The following is a 14,592-nucleotide window of genomic DNA, read 5'->3' on the forward strand; positions in this document are numbered from 1 at the left end:
TTATTACAGCAGGCTACAGTTATTACAGTAGGCTACCTTAATCAGCATTTTAGTTCTGCTTCTGAAAACCTACCCGTTTCCAAATTACTGGATCTGGGTCTCTCTTTTCCCTTTCAGCCTGACTACAAAAACAAGCGGAGACTTGTGTTGCTACTATTCCAGGCTGCAGTAAGGAAGCACAGTGGTGTCTTCTCTCTTTGTAGTGGTTCAGTCATAGAGCAGGTATGTTTCAGTTCTTAGCTTCTCGTTAATGTAAACTAGGTGCTTACATGCGGGTCCTCCCCACCTGCACCATTCCCCATCCTCCTTCATCTTCTACAATAAACCACATGGTCCTCCAAAAGCTGTCACGATAGAAATTAGCGCTGCTTGTATTTGGAGGAGCAATTTTATAATCGGAGAGAAAAAGCGTTCTGGAAAAATAACCAAAAAAGACACGCTTTCTGTTTATTCCTGGACCACTGTATCAGTGAACATCATTTTATGCAAGTCATCAGCCGTATTTGTATTCTCTAGTACTGCTCTGTAAACAAACGGTCAACTGATGTGCAAGTATCCCATCAGAGAGTGTTCAGTTTTACACGTATGGTTCTGCCGAAGCACCGTTCAGTTTGTTCTTGCTTTTGTGTTTGGAAAGGAGCTTTCTGTTCAGAATACGTGAAAGCGTGCCTCCCTTCTTGCGCGCTTCCTCTGACAGTGGCTGCTGCAGGTAGACGAGATCGTTGTGCGACTGACTCATTCCTGGATCCTTCTGATGATGTCGCCGGCGGAAAAAGAGCTTTGCGCTTTTTTTCAAAATCCCACCTGCGAAAGCAAACAGCAGAGGTGCAGGACACTTTAGACAGAACAGGCTGCTTGGAACTCAGCTTTAACTATAACTGCAGCACAACTGAAAAAACCCTTGGTCTTAGTATTTTCAGTTTATCACCCAGGTAACTATTCAAACCATGTTAGAAAGCTAAGAGCGTGGCGAATCTAAAGCAAGAATATTGATGGTTTGTAACCTAGAGGCCATAATAGTACGAGTTCCACCTTGGAACAAGTGATTTCAGATACTGGCAGACATGAGCAATCGTGCTTTCAGCCAGAGGTGCCCATACATACACTACATGCTACTGAATCCTTCTTGCCCTGCTGTTGATCCCGCTCTCTTCCCAACTCAACGCCACTGAGAAATTCAGACTCCATGGAAGTATGTATTTCTCTGCTTCTCCTCATTCCATGCAAGTATCATGCAAACTGATTCATGACAGACTGGTTGTTCTAGATATACGCATATACACACACTTGCACAGTTAGCAGAAACGTTCAGGAGAGAAGAGCTCACGTATATTGCTAGAGGAGCACTAAAGAAAAAAGGAATTTTCCTTCAGTTCTTTCAGAAATTATGCTGTTGAAAAGGAAGAAAAGCTACTGTGAAACATGCCTATGAGTAATCAAATATTAATCCTCTGATTCCAGCTTCTAAAGTCAATCCACACATCTTGGGGAAGTCTCCTTCTTTTTCTTTTTAGTTTCAAATGCTCTTCTGAAAGCTATGTTAGTGGTCGAACATACACATGCACAGCGTTTGGTGTGGGTTGTACACTGGGTTCTCACAGGTCAAACAGGCATATCCAATCTTTCCAATACAATAAAAGTACTGAGTATTTTATAAAAAGAATTAAATAGAGGAAGTAATGTTACTCTCTGTTGTTTCAGAGGTCAAAGGAGCTGAAAAGAAAAGATTAGCCTGTGAAGCACAACATGAAGGTGGCATTTTAATTTGAGGTGAAGGACACTGTTGGTGTCAGAGAACAGTGCCTGGCAGGCAACTTGCATTCAGTAGGCCCATACAAGCCAGACAGCATGTGTTCTGTACGAATTCAGTAGCACCACCTAGAGTCACAATCGCGAAGCATTTGCTATTTTAAAATCCTGTTAGGAATAGCAATTCGCTTCAAGCAGATTAAAAATAATACTACATCTGCTTCCAACAGGTTCAGAAATTTGCTCAAATCTCTTCTGCGGTAAATTAAGTTGCTTTATTTTTGTTGTATTCCTTCCCTTGATCCCATGTCAAACCTATTACACAGCCAAGACAATCGCAGCTGTCGTCTCAGAAGGGACTCAGGACTCATGTTGCCAACACCAGCCACCAGCACTCTTCTCTCCTTGCAAACTTGGGTTGTTTTTGCAGCCTCTGTTCTGCCAAATTCCACCTTCCCTTTCCGTGTGCACACATGTGCCTGATGTATAAGGCAGCTCGGCCGCAGCTGGCAGGGACACCGCTCCGAGCTACCAGCAACACTCAACCTGGTGTCAGTACATCAGCCCCATGTTAAAATATCAACGGTTTTCTGCAGAATCGGGTAGTGGTGTTGTCCAAGTGGCACCAGCCCATTTGAACGAAGGAGGACCCAGGTAGCAAGCCAACACAGGAGCCTTCTGGCAGTCAGACTAGTACGTGAGGACAGTCATCTCCTTGGCAAAGCTTCCGCACCTCGTTCCTGCACCACTATCGGTTTTCCGATTCTTTCTCAGTTCAGCTATTAATTCCTGTCACCGCATGGTCTTGATTCTACTTTTTCCTTCCGTTGCATATGGATACAAAAAGCAACACACAGACCAATTCTTTCATGTGATACCGTGCAATAGCTAGAATTACATATTTGTCCCCCAAGGACTTGACACAGGCTGCGTGTTGCTTTGCACAGTGACAGCTGCAGAATAGGTATTTCATGGCAGCTCTGTTGCAGGCAGCCAGATGCTTCTTTGTTCGGACCAGAGCAGTTACAAACACGTGCTTGGGTTTATTACTTTGCATTTTAAGGCCTAAGCACTCAGCACCCGGGAGGATATTCTAGCATGTTTCATCTTGCTGCTGCTGAGACTTTTCCGACCGGGCACAATGGGACGGAAGCAGAAGTCAGCTGAAAGCAACTGGAACTCATGGATTTGAATCGTGACTGCTCTCCCATCGCCCTCTGATCGATCTTTTTGGCAAGGCAGTGCCACTTCAAGCTGTCGTCAACAGCATAAAAGAAACAGTGTTCAACCCCATGATACTGACAGTAGTTAATATGCAAAGGCTGGCAGGGACTGACGAGGCCTTGCTGCTGAGCGGCTTTTGTTTTAGCACTCAGCTGTCCTGCCCAGCAGTCTTGGCAGCTGTGGCTGAAGCTGTGCCAACAGAAGGAGCAGGACAGAAGAGTTTATCCGTAAGAAGCTATTTAATACTGTCCATTCAGACTGATTTCCCATATTAGGAAACAGAACCAAACGAAGAGTGCTGCAGAAATTGTGCCGGTGGCCTGGGACAACTCGCTGCAGCTGAAAAACTGCAGGCAGTGCTTCCTTGCGAGCAGCACAGGCTCAGCACAAGCGGCGTGAAAGCTCCCTGTGTTATCGGAGGTACTGAGGTCATTGCTACCTGGAAGCTTGCCACATCCCCACTGCCACCCATCAGTCTCCAGCCAGTTTGGTATGGGCTGCCTGACAGTGGCTCCAGCTGTTGTGGAGGCATGCACCCCTGCTAAGAAGGCAGGGTAGGGCAAATCACAAGCTTGGCGATGCTCGTGCTATTTGCATGCTTACTTCTTGAGTTCAACAGGATCCATATGCTGACTCTGCCCCTAACACCAGGAGATAAGCAGAGAGCATGTCAAGAGTGCTGTACAGACTTACTGGTCTTCATAGGCTCCTCTGGCACTAGTTTAGGGTGTTCTGAAAATGCTTGCGGGGTTAGGATCACTTCTGAATCTCATTTTTGTTAATGAAGGAAGATTTCCTTCCACATCTACAAGGATATGAACAGAGATCACTTCTTTCCATTCCTTCCCAACTTCCAAAACAGTTTTTATTTTTATCCAGGTGGTTTTGTGAATACCTGCGGAGGTCCTGATAGCTCTACAAGTTAGGCTAGAAAAGAGATCTAGGAAACTGTAAGCAGCAGGTTTTAAAATAAGCTTTCTGCGTATGCATACTCAGTTATGGGGTCATACATGGTGTGCATGAGCAGATTTTGGTTGATAACCAGATACTACAGGAATGGGCATGATGGGGAGAGATCAGGAATGTAGAGCATCCCTCCAAGCCTTCCTTGCTGTCCATTCTGCATGACCCACCTGGACAGCATGACCACCAGAAGAATGATTTGTTACAGCAGGCTAGTCTGCTAAGACACCTGAGCATGGGAATGTAATTTTGGAGGGAGGAAAGAAATGGATGGGGGAAGAAGAAAACGGGTGTCAAACTATGTTTTGCTTCAGTTTTTACAATGAGTGTACCATTGTAAAGCTACATTTTCTTAAAAAAAAAAAAAAAAGACAAAACCAACTTACTGTAATTAATTCTGGTTGGCATAGTAGTCCTCTTAAGTTTTAAAAGGAAATGGGTAAGAAAGAGGAAGTCAGAAAGGTAAAAAAACAAAAATATGCAAAAGTGAAAAAAAAACACAACGGTGCTAACTAAGACATTAATACACACACAAGGGTTTTTAAAGCAGAAGGGGTTTTGTTTGCTTTGTTTGAGTTTTGTTTGGGTTTGGTGTTGTTGTGTTGTGGTTTTTTTTTGACAGAGAAAGCATTTGACAAAACAGAAACCTTGAACTATTCCAAGCTAACTGAAGGCAGAGGGGTTGAAATGTCTTCCTATCTCACTCCACAAAAGCTACCCAGCTATGACAAAGCAGAGATTCAAGACTTCCATGAAGATATCTGTGTATAAAGGGATTTGAGACATTTTTCAAACATATTTTTTCAAGATGAGACAGCTCTCTCAAATATTAGAGATATTTTGTGCTTTTCAGCAGCTATACTACATTGTATAAACAGGATCTTTAGAAGCCTGATCTCTTTGCAACATACTGCACAGGATGAAACAAACTAGACAACAGCTCACATACAAACTTCCGCTTGCTTGTTTTAGTGTAACATCTTCAAGAGTCCAGAGGTTTTGGAAAATCTCATGCGGCTTCTTGAACTTTTCCAGGCTCCAAATGAGACAAATCCCTTCACAACTAAGCCCCTATCCCCACCCCAAACACACGCAAAACTTTCCAATGCCTGACCATCTATGTCAAATTGATTGTTGCTGTACCATCCTGATCTATCAGGTGGAGCAGCACAGCTCTGAGAAGGCTGAGAAAACCTCGATGCTCCAAGGGGAACCTTGGCAAAGAGGTCCAGTGTATGCCTTGTGCGTGTTTGGGTCATGATAATCTAGTAATATACTGAGATTTTGTAGTAAGCCATTTTACAGTATCTCTGGTGAGGAAAGAATAGAAAATAATAAAGCGAAATAGGGATGGATATGGATGAGAAACACTACAATTTCTGCAACTTCAACATGCAGCCCATGAGACTGGTGTGCCACCTGTTCAGGGCACAGTCCACGGCACTGGCTCTTGTGTCAGACATCATAACAGCCCCTGTGTTTACCACTTAGCCACAAACCAGTGCTACAGCCTCAGAGGTTAATGCATGTATAAAGGAAACACAAAGAATCCTAAGACGTTTTCAAACTGCAGCTATCCAGGTGTGTAACTACATTAGCAAAATGATCTGACCCCTTATTTACTTATTAAATTACCTTTTATTCCATTTTCTTTAGCAAACTATGTATTAATGAAATCAGTGAAAAGGGAGAAACTGTTCACAAGGCACTTAAGAGAGAGTGTACTTCTAGTTTAGCTGTGGTGCTTCCTGAACACACACTTTAGTAAGGGCAGGGGAGTACTGTGCTCAGAGCTGTGAAGGAGGAGAAGGTATGTATCAGAAAGCAATATAATAATACAGAACAAGTCCTTGTTTACAAGAACACGGTTTTCATCGAGGAATTGACAATGTGGCTAGCTATTTCTCTCTCAGATAACTGAGCTGGGCTTAGTGAGCTGCCCTTCAACTTCTAAGGGTAGGCCCTTCTGTTTCCTGATGGAGGGGAGTGTAAGATGGCATGACCTGGCTCAGAGAACCAGAGGACTGCACACTTTCTGACTGCTAGTAAGACAGCTTCAACCAACACTACAATCACAAGGAGTTTAAGAACAAAAATCAGTAAGAAAGGATGAGCTACTACAGTGTTGCATGACACTGCCAATTACACAGAGAAAGCAGGCGTTCATTAAAGTGGAGGTAAGGATCACGTACCTTTAGATTTTTTCATGCTCCCAGTTTCTGAAACACTTAATGAGCTCCCAGACATTTCTTCACAGGTCTGGTCTAAGAGTGTGTTGGTGTCCCACTGTTGGCTGCCGTTCTCCAAACCCCAAGCCTCATGGGCATTTTGCTGTGGGTCAGTATGAGGGACCGTTTCTGAAGCACCTAATGACAGCTTTTCATCTGAGGTGCCTTTTGCAACAGCTTCCTCCACAGTGGGTGCGTCTACTTTGCAGGAGCTGTCCATAGCTGCAGCATAGTCCATCATCAGTGCAGCTTCACTGTCCTGAGATAAAGAGGTCTGCCCAGTGAAAATAAGAGACAACACTGACACAAGCCGCTCTGCTGGAAAAAAACATAAGCCTCCCTGCAAAAACTGTGTTCTTTTCTCTTCTTTACAATTTTATTTGTATTGCTGAGAGCTATCAGAAAGCCAATTGAAGCTTCCTTAGCTCTGCTCTACTAAAGGAAAGAGCAGAGCATATAGCTAAGTTTTAATCACGTTATTAAAGCTAAATGACTGAAAAAAATATTTAAGTATATGCCTCCCACCTATCCTGGGCCCCACTGCAAATAATGGGACTCTTTTCTACATGTGCTGCTGTAATGAAATATCAGCATGCATGGACGATTGTTTGGTCTTTTTAAGAAAATAAACATCAAAGCATTTCATCTTTGGGTGGATGAGCTACTTGAAGATATGGTTTAATGGGGATTAGGGATGGTTGGACTCGATGATCTCTAAGGTCTTTTCCAACCTAGAAATCTATGAATCTATGAATCTTGTAGAGGGACTTCTCGGCACCTGTATCAGCTAAACACAAATCCACGCAGTCCCAGTGCCCCCAGTTCCCAAGCAGATACATCTGGCACTGTGGCAGCTGATTGTTATTCCCACCCTCAGCACAACACAGTGATGATGAAGGGATCCATGCCCACTGACTCGGCTTTTCCTCAGAGCTCTTTAGGCAACTCGTGCATAACTGCAAGACTGGACAGAAAACATCTGTACAGCAGCCTGCAGTGAAAGGACTACAGGCAGGGACCAAGCATCAGATGGGATACTCAAGCTGTGGATGAAGAAAGTCTGGAGAAATGCTATATACCATGGGAGAAACAGTCTTTTCTTTGCCTTCCCCCTGGAATAGAGCCCAGAGGACTAGGAGGTTTTCCAGAGGGTTTTGTTTACACAACTTTGAAAAAAATAGAAAAAACTTTCATACTTTTTCTGTGCATCTTGCTTCCATGGGTGAAACACAGAGAAGGACTAATTATCCTCACATAAATTGGTTTTCCCAGATCCCTAATCATCCCACTCCCACCCAAGGATACCATGCATTTTTAGTCAGGCTGCCAAATCTAACAAAAACCAACAGCCTCCCCAACAAACCCATGCTGATTTGGCTTAACTTGAAACAGTTGCTGAAACAAACCACCACACAGACCTAATTCTGCAGAGACTGCTGAACGACACACAGCAAAACGCACGTTCAGTTGATGCTGTACTCAGTGCAGCAAAGGCTTTACAGTACTAAGCATTAAATATAAGTGTGGTTTTCTGCTCTACCTTGGACACCCCTGATATGATAATGGTGCTCTTCTTTCTAGGAGACTTCAGCTTCTGCTTTGCAGACTCACTTAACTGCCGAATGGCTGCTTCTGCAACAGGATCGGTGCCATTCAGTACCAGCAGTTCTGAAAAGAAAGCGTTATTTCAGAAGGAAGAAAGAAAAGCAGGAAAAAACACAGCAAAAAGAGGCAGTTTGTTCTTGTCTTAAAATTCAACGAAATTAGCAGAAATGGTATAAACATCAGGCATACCAAAGCATCTTCCAATTCACCAACAAGCCACTGAGTCTCGTCTTTCCATTCCGTCACCCATTCTTTTGAGAAAAGGTACCTAAGTTTCATTTACAAACTCCAAGACAAATCATCCAGATTAGTCAAAAAGAGTTGTGCAGTTACTTCTATGCTTAATCTTTTGCTTTCTGTCAGAGTTTGTCCTCATTTGATGGTATTGTCAGAATCCAGCAAAGTTCCATAAGCAGGCTGCAAAATTTAGAATGTTGCCAGTCCTGGAGTAAAGCCAAGTAGGAGCATCATTTATCAAAGAAATGATTGCTAAGTAGATGGATTCTGTACACTGGGAAGGAGCTAAACTTTTGGGTAGTGTGATAATTGGAGGTTTTTATATAATCTTTTGTATTAAACTTGCAGTTGATAAGGTTACAACAGACAAACGGAATATCTTCCCTTGTATGACTTATAACCACATTGCATACCTCCTCTACTGCCTGGCATGAGCACCTGGCAGGCAAAGATGGGACACCTTTGCCACACTGCAGTCACTATAGTCCAGAAGTGGTGGGTAGAGCATCGGGTATCACAGTCATGAAGAGCTATAGTTCTAACAGCTACAAAGCTGGCACATGCTACTACATCTTCAGGTAACTATTTTGCTCTTTTTCCACACATCCTTCCTTGGCATTTCCAGATTTGCTATGGCACTATGACAGGATGGGGAAGGCAAAACGGCAGTCACTCTGCTCTTTATCAGCTGCCTCCAAAGCCTGTAAAGCACCTCCTTTTCTCCTCCAAACATTGCTCAGGAGCACAAAACCTTCTTTATAAAATGCTCTTTAGTGACAAACATAATTTTATTTTTAAGCAGGGCCATTTTTGGCATCTAGTACCCAAGTACTTTGGGCACAGCAAACACATACTAATCAAATTCGTCAAGCTTAGGAACAAACAAAGCTAAGAAAGTTAACAAAACAAAAATCCCCATATTTAATCGTATGAGATGGGCTGTTCTAATAAGAGTTTTAACAACAAAAGAACACAGGCAGGAATAGCACCACTGTTAATTAAACCAACCAGTGTCTTTTGTTACTGTGACATTAATGCAATAAAATATGAGGCCTGAATAATTACACTCTACCAAGTATCTCAGATACTTTTGGAACTTAAGAGTACGTGTGTCTGCACACTCAGTATAAACACCTACTTTTCCATCTCCCTAGCCACTGCAAAGCCCCCAGGAACAGCTGAGAACATCCAGGACAGCATCAGTGACACTTGTTAATTCCTATTGTTGTCATCACTTAGAACTATGGCGTGGCCACGGCATCTTTTCCATAGTTTTTGTTGCTATTTTGGCATGATGTTTGTAATAACTACTACCTAAGTTACTGCCACACCAAATGCTCCTTTGTCTTTCTTTCATTTGGCTTAAACTTTTGTTCTAATGAGTAATTCTTCCTGCTGTACTATATAAACATTTCACAGAAATTCCCCTGTGCTCCCTTAGAAAGAAAAACATTGCCTATATTGACGTGCTCTAAGTCATCTTCAGATGAGTTTTCCAGTAAGTGATTCGTATCTTTAATATCATAAAGAGTTATGAGAGTTAACTCACAAGCCTAGCACTATCTTAACATATCCCAAATGGGCTTATTAATACCAATCTGCTTCATGGCATCAGGGTATTTCTTAGTCTAGAGGTAGGGAAAGATTTAAGTGCTATTACAGCTATTCGTGGTTATTGGTTCATGCTCCCAATACATCTCTCTCTCAGCAAGCCTTCTGACTGTTCCAGGAGCAGTCTAGATCATTTTCAGATTGTCCCATCTGCACTCAAATCTGTACAAAGAAAACTGAACTTCACATCATCTGCCATTTGCAGCTAGACTTTCATTACTATTGCCTACAAAGCTACAAAAGACTGAATGGTGACCGCATACAGGACTGAAAAATACACTGAAGATTCAGAGCCGCAACTCAAAAAGTTAAAATGCTCTAAAATTGGGTTTAATACACTGAAAGTGAATTTATAATTAAAGTTATCAATGCCACCTGACACTCTGAAGGCACTTCAGCTGTATGCCAGGTGACCTAGGAAGGTAGGCAAACAGGCACAGCAGGACTCTGTATTTGCATCAGCACAAAAAAGCCCAGTGGCAGGGCTAGGAAGAGAATTCAGTCTTTGCTACATGAGTCCAGCCTCCTGCCTTCTGTTCAGACAGGGAGGACTTCACAATGGCCTAAGAGGTAAGTTTCACTTTGTGCAGTGTCCCCATGACTTTCGAAAGGAGGAATCTTTCATTCAAAAGTAAGAGAAAAGACAGCCTGCCTTTTCTGCAGGCACCACCCCTCTCCAAACCACAGCTCATTGTTATTTGCTCAAAATTAGTAATTGAAATCACCAATTAAAAACAGACTTTTATTGCAAGACTGCTACTGTGGTTAGGGAACCACAGTACTTACTAACATAAACATCTCAGTGCCTGTTGAAAGGCAGTAGCCATATGGGTTTGCTGTTATTTTAACAAGATTACATTAAACCCATGTGCAGCACAGAGAGACGTATTCTCATTAGCAGCTTTGAGCATTTCTCTTACCTGTATCTGAAGATGATAAAGTTTTGCTGACTGGAGCACCATGAGAATGGATAGCTTGAATTGAGAAATCCTTTTCAATCACCTTTACTTTAACTGGAGTTTTCACAGGAGAATCTGAGGACCAAGTGTTTTGGTTATTTAAACTATTCGAGACATTTATTATGAAAATAAAACAAATTTATTATAATAATGTTAAAGCCTATTCAAACAATAAGCGCTTAGGAAAGTTGTTTAATATAAATTCTCAATGCATGCTCTCTATAGTAACCTGACCCCAAAAGACCTGTGAAGTGTAGGAATTAATTGTTTTTAAACATTTTACTGTAACATATTAGTCTATTTTAAGTAAAACATCTGTTTTAACAACTTAAAAAGAATGCACCTCTTTGTGAAACTTCACACAGACTGTTTACTTTCATACTTACTCCAAGAAGAATCAGAGAATCTACTCCTGAAAGATATGCTTTGTCACAAGACGGCACCAATCCTCATTAGAGATTATGATACATATTAAAGTTAGAAGGCACAGGATGGACTGTCATCAGCAAACACTGCAATAGCCTGATACTTTTGTCATGTGGAAAACCATCCACCAAAACCAAGCTCTTCTGCGTTATGACTCTATCATGAAGCTTTACAGAGTGTATTAAAAGGAGCATTAACCACTCCTCTGGTAAGAACAAAGTTTCACGAAAATTAAAAAAACAATTCTGAAGAATATAAACAATGTCCCCACCTCCCCAACACATCAGAGAAGTCTGGACAACAGCACCTTTCCTTACATCCCACTCCTGCCCCCAGCTTTTCCTGGTCCCCACAGGCAACCCTAAGAGTGAACACAAAGAAGTGGACTTCCTCACCTGTGCTCAGTGGAGACGATCTCCCTTCTAGACGAGGTTTGGTTTTCACAGCAGTTACAGTAGTGACCACAGTCCCACAGGGCATCACCGTGCGATCCTTCTCTATCTTAGTGGCTGGCACTGGAGAAGAGACTTGCCACGTCTTTAATTCATTGGGTTCTATAAAAGAGAACTAGGAAAACACAAAAAAGTCACGTTAGAAGCACAGTCAAATAAGGAGGACACTAACATTTCTAGCTAGTGCTCCTTTAACATTTTACTAACGTTCAAGAGCCAAACAGATAATTCTTTTGACAGAAACAAATACCATGTGAAGTGTCACCACGCAATCTGAATGCACTATAACTCAGTCACAAATGGCACCACGCTGCGAGTGATAGTCCAAAGCAGATGAGCATTCACAAGTACTTCCCGAAGTAAAAGATCCACTTTAACCATCCAAACGCAGCAGTACCTCTGCACTAACGGATCCCAGCCCAGGCCCCAGCTCCGAGCTGCTCTCACTGGCCCTGCTGTTCAGTGTGAAGCTTTGCTGGCCAGAGGGCTGTTTCCTGAACAAGTCCAGAGGTACAGTCACCTTTGCAGACAAAGGTCCTAGAAGAAATAAAATCGACAAAATCAGCGCAGATCCAAGTTGTCAGTATGTTTAAGGGCAAGAAGATGGGAAAGGAGGTGGAAGAACACAGGCAGCTAATTGCAAGAAATGGTTCTACACCATGGGGCAGAAACATGGCAGTTTTCACAGGTTTCCGTTTTATGACTGTTCCTCAGCCTGCCCTAATACTCTGCAACAAGGAAGAACAGAGACACGCAACGGTACTCATTTGTTCCTCTTTGTAGTCATTATTTTTCCCTGTATATGCAGAATCTTTAGAGGTAAAGAAAACATCTAGTGTTTTGTTTCACAGAATACTCTGGATTCCTGGTAAACTAGTGCATCATTAGTATTTTTTCTTAATTTGATCTTCAGTGTAAGTTCAGCAGTTCTCTTGCTCCTCCCCTTACTTTATCAGCTACACTAGACTGGAGCAAGCTATCAATAAAATCAGTGCACAATTTCAGGGCTGAAATTCTAGTTTTCTGCAGAATTCAAAGACAAATACAGATCTACGTTATATTCACATTACCCAGCTTTCTCCTTACTAATATGATTCTACTTTGAATTTTCAATTCAAATTTCTAGGGGAAGAACAGCTAGTATGGTATAGGAGGGAAGAAAGATGATTGCCGGTGTAACCAATTGGGATTTTTTTCTTCAAGAAATCAGATTGGTAGTGACACTCTCAGTAGGATGTGGAATGTTATTGGCATTGGTTGAAAGACCCACTACTAAAAATACGCAGGTACAGGCAAGACTAAACTTTATGCAAGAAACAATATGTCTTTGCTGATTGTATATAGATCCCATTTTTTTGTTTAAAATAAAAACCAGCATCCACATCAGAGAAATTTTTTAAAGCATTTGCCTAAATTTGACTTCCCAATCCCTCAAATAATTGTGGATCATATGCAAGGTATTGCATGACTTTGTACATCCAAATTATTAAGAATAAAAATAAATAAATACAGTAACCCAAACCCAAAAGATCCAACATCGTCCACTTGGCTATATGACTTATTAACTGTGGCTTAGATAAAATATTATTGGCCAAGCCTTTATCCACTATCCCAACACACCATGAGTAAAAGCACTTTTTTTTTAAATCACTGGGTGTGAAAAACTTAGTTCAGGAAAAAGTTATAAGTATTGACCAAAGTTGAATATAACTGACAGCACTAAACACAGACAAATAGCTGAGTGTCAAAAAGTAATGCTGCTTTTTTGTTTGTTTTACACCTGAAACCTCACACAAGAAGGAAAAAGCAAATGAATCCAAGAGCTGAATTTCAGTTACTATTTCTAGCTACAGCAAAACTCTATCAGCAAAAGAACATGCAACATATATGAGAAGAATTTATGATGTTGTGTCATCACTTTTAAATAAAGCCCAAGTAATGAAGTACTTGGAGCAAGTTTACAAAGCTCACACAAACACCTCAACATGCTCTCTGGGCTCAGCACCCACTCACCTCTTACCCTCACTGGGAAGGTAATGCTTCTCCAAATAAACGAAATGCAATAGTTCAGTGGAGGGGTTTTCTAGCCACTGAAGGCTACTTGCAAACTGCAGCAGTAGAATCAAGTAGCAAAAAAGTTTCAGCTCTCATGTTTCGTATTTAAACCAATATAATCAGAATTAGTGTGTTTTATACCTGATAATTGCTAGGCAGCCTCTGGGGCGTGAAAAGGAAAGATTTAGGATTAACACCCATGATTTCCCTTGAGCCACAGAAAGGCCTGGAAAGCTTAATTTGAAACCAAAATTGCTCATAGTGGATCTGTTAAAAGTTTAGAAGGCTGAAAAATTAGGCTATCAGCAGATGGAAGACTCAGGATGTTGACAGTCTTGAAGGAAACTCAAGGCTTATTTGTAACCTTAACTCTGAGGAGGACAGAGACACGTGAACAGTGTATTCCCTTCTGTCCATGATTACCGGTGGAAGTAACAGTGTACAAAGACAGCACTTAACCCAGGTCAATCAGTGTTGCCCAAGAACTCTGTGATTTTCCATGGATTTCAACTCTAGGACACAAATTTAAGGACAGGCTTAGGGAGGTTAAAAACACAAACTTGGGTTATAAATTTTCTCCAAGCTGTCCGTTTCATACAAGTTTCACTGGCTATTTTCAGCTGATCTCCCTTCCCCAGCTGTCCTTTCCCCCAGGGCTGCCCAGAGCCATGCTTGAGACATACCCGATTTCAATACCAGGACAAGTTGGCATAAGACATCTATGCTGTAAGGCAGGTTCAGAAATCTGTGAATTTCTTACATGGCTATACAGCCAGGTAGAACTAAAAGAGGACTTAAGTCAACACTGAGCAATGCTCACGAGCTGATCATGCAAAATAATTCAGTTTTAATACTTACTATCCAACTTTCCATCTTCTACTATTTGCAGTTGCAATGCTTTTGATTTGGCACTTAGTTCACTGTGGAGCAAATGAAATTATGTTAGGTCTTTAAAGGTGAGATTCTCCTTCCCACTTAGTTTTCCTCCTTCCCGTTCTGGTTGCCAACACTTTTCTTGGCTCTCACTAGGCCAAGCAGTACCACGTGCTAACCGAGGCAGGCAGCACTACATGGCGGCGGGCT

At 41.8% G+C, this 14,592-nt stretch overlaps 1 protein-coding gene across 2 annotated transcripts in view; it reads right to left on the reverse strand.

Moving 5' to 3' along the window:
• Positions 1-422: 422 nt before the first annotated feature.
• C2CD2 (C2 calcium dependent domain containing 2) overlaps positions 423-14,592 on the reverse strand; it is a 37,810-nt gene continuing 23,640 nt past the window's right edge. For both annotated transcript variants that reach the window (XM_086618309.1, XM_086618318.1), the window contains exons 8-14: positions 14,368-14,429; positions 11,852-11,991; positions 11,398-11,569; positions 10,538-10,651; positions 7,705-7,832; positions 6,129-6,438; positions 423-804 (exon numbers count right to left, since the gene is read on the reverse strand). In XM_086618309.1, the coding sequence (XP_086474435.1) occupies positions 578-804; positions 6,129-6,438; positions 7,705-7,832; positions 10,538-10,651; positions 11,398-11,569; positions 11,852-11,991; positions 14,368-14,429 (1,153 nt within the window). In that variant the 3' untranslated portion in view covers positions 423-577. The remainder of the gene's footprint in view (positions 805-6,128; positions 6,439-7,704; positions 7,833-10,537; positions 10,652-11,397; positions 11,570-11,851; positions 11,992-14,367; positions 14,430-14,592) is intronic.

This window comes from Tauraco erythrolophus, chromosome 1 (genome assembly GCF_009769465.1).
Source record: "Tauraco erythrolophus isolate bTauEry1 chromosome 1, bTauEry1.pri, whole genome shotgun sequence".
Lineage (NCBI taxonomy): Eukaryota > Metazoa > Chordata > Aves > Musophagiformes > Musophagidae > Tauraco > Tauraco erythrolophus.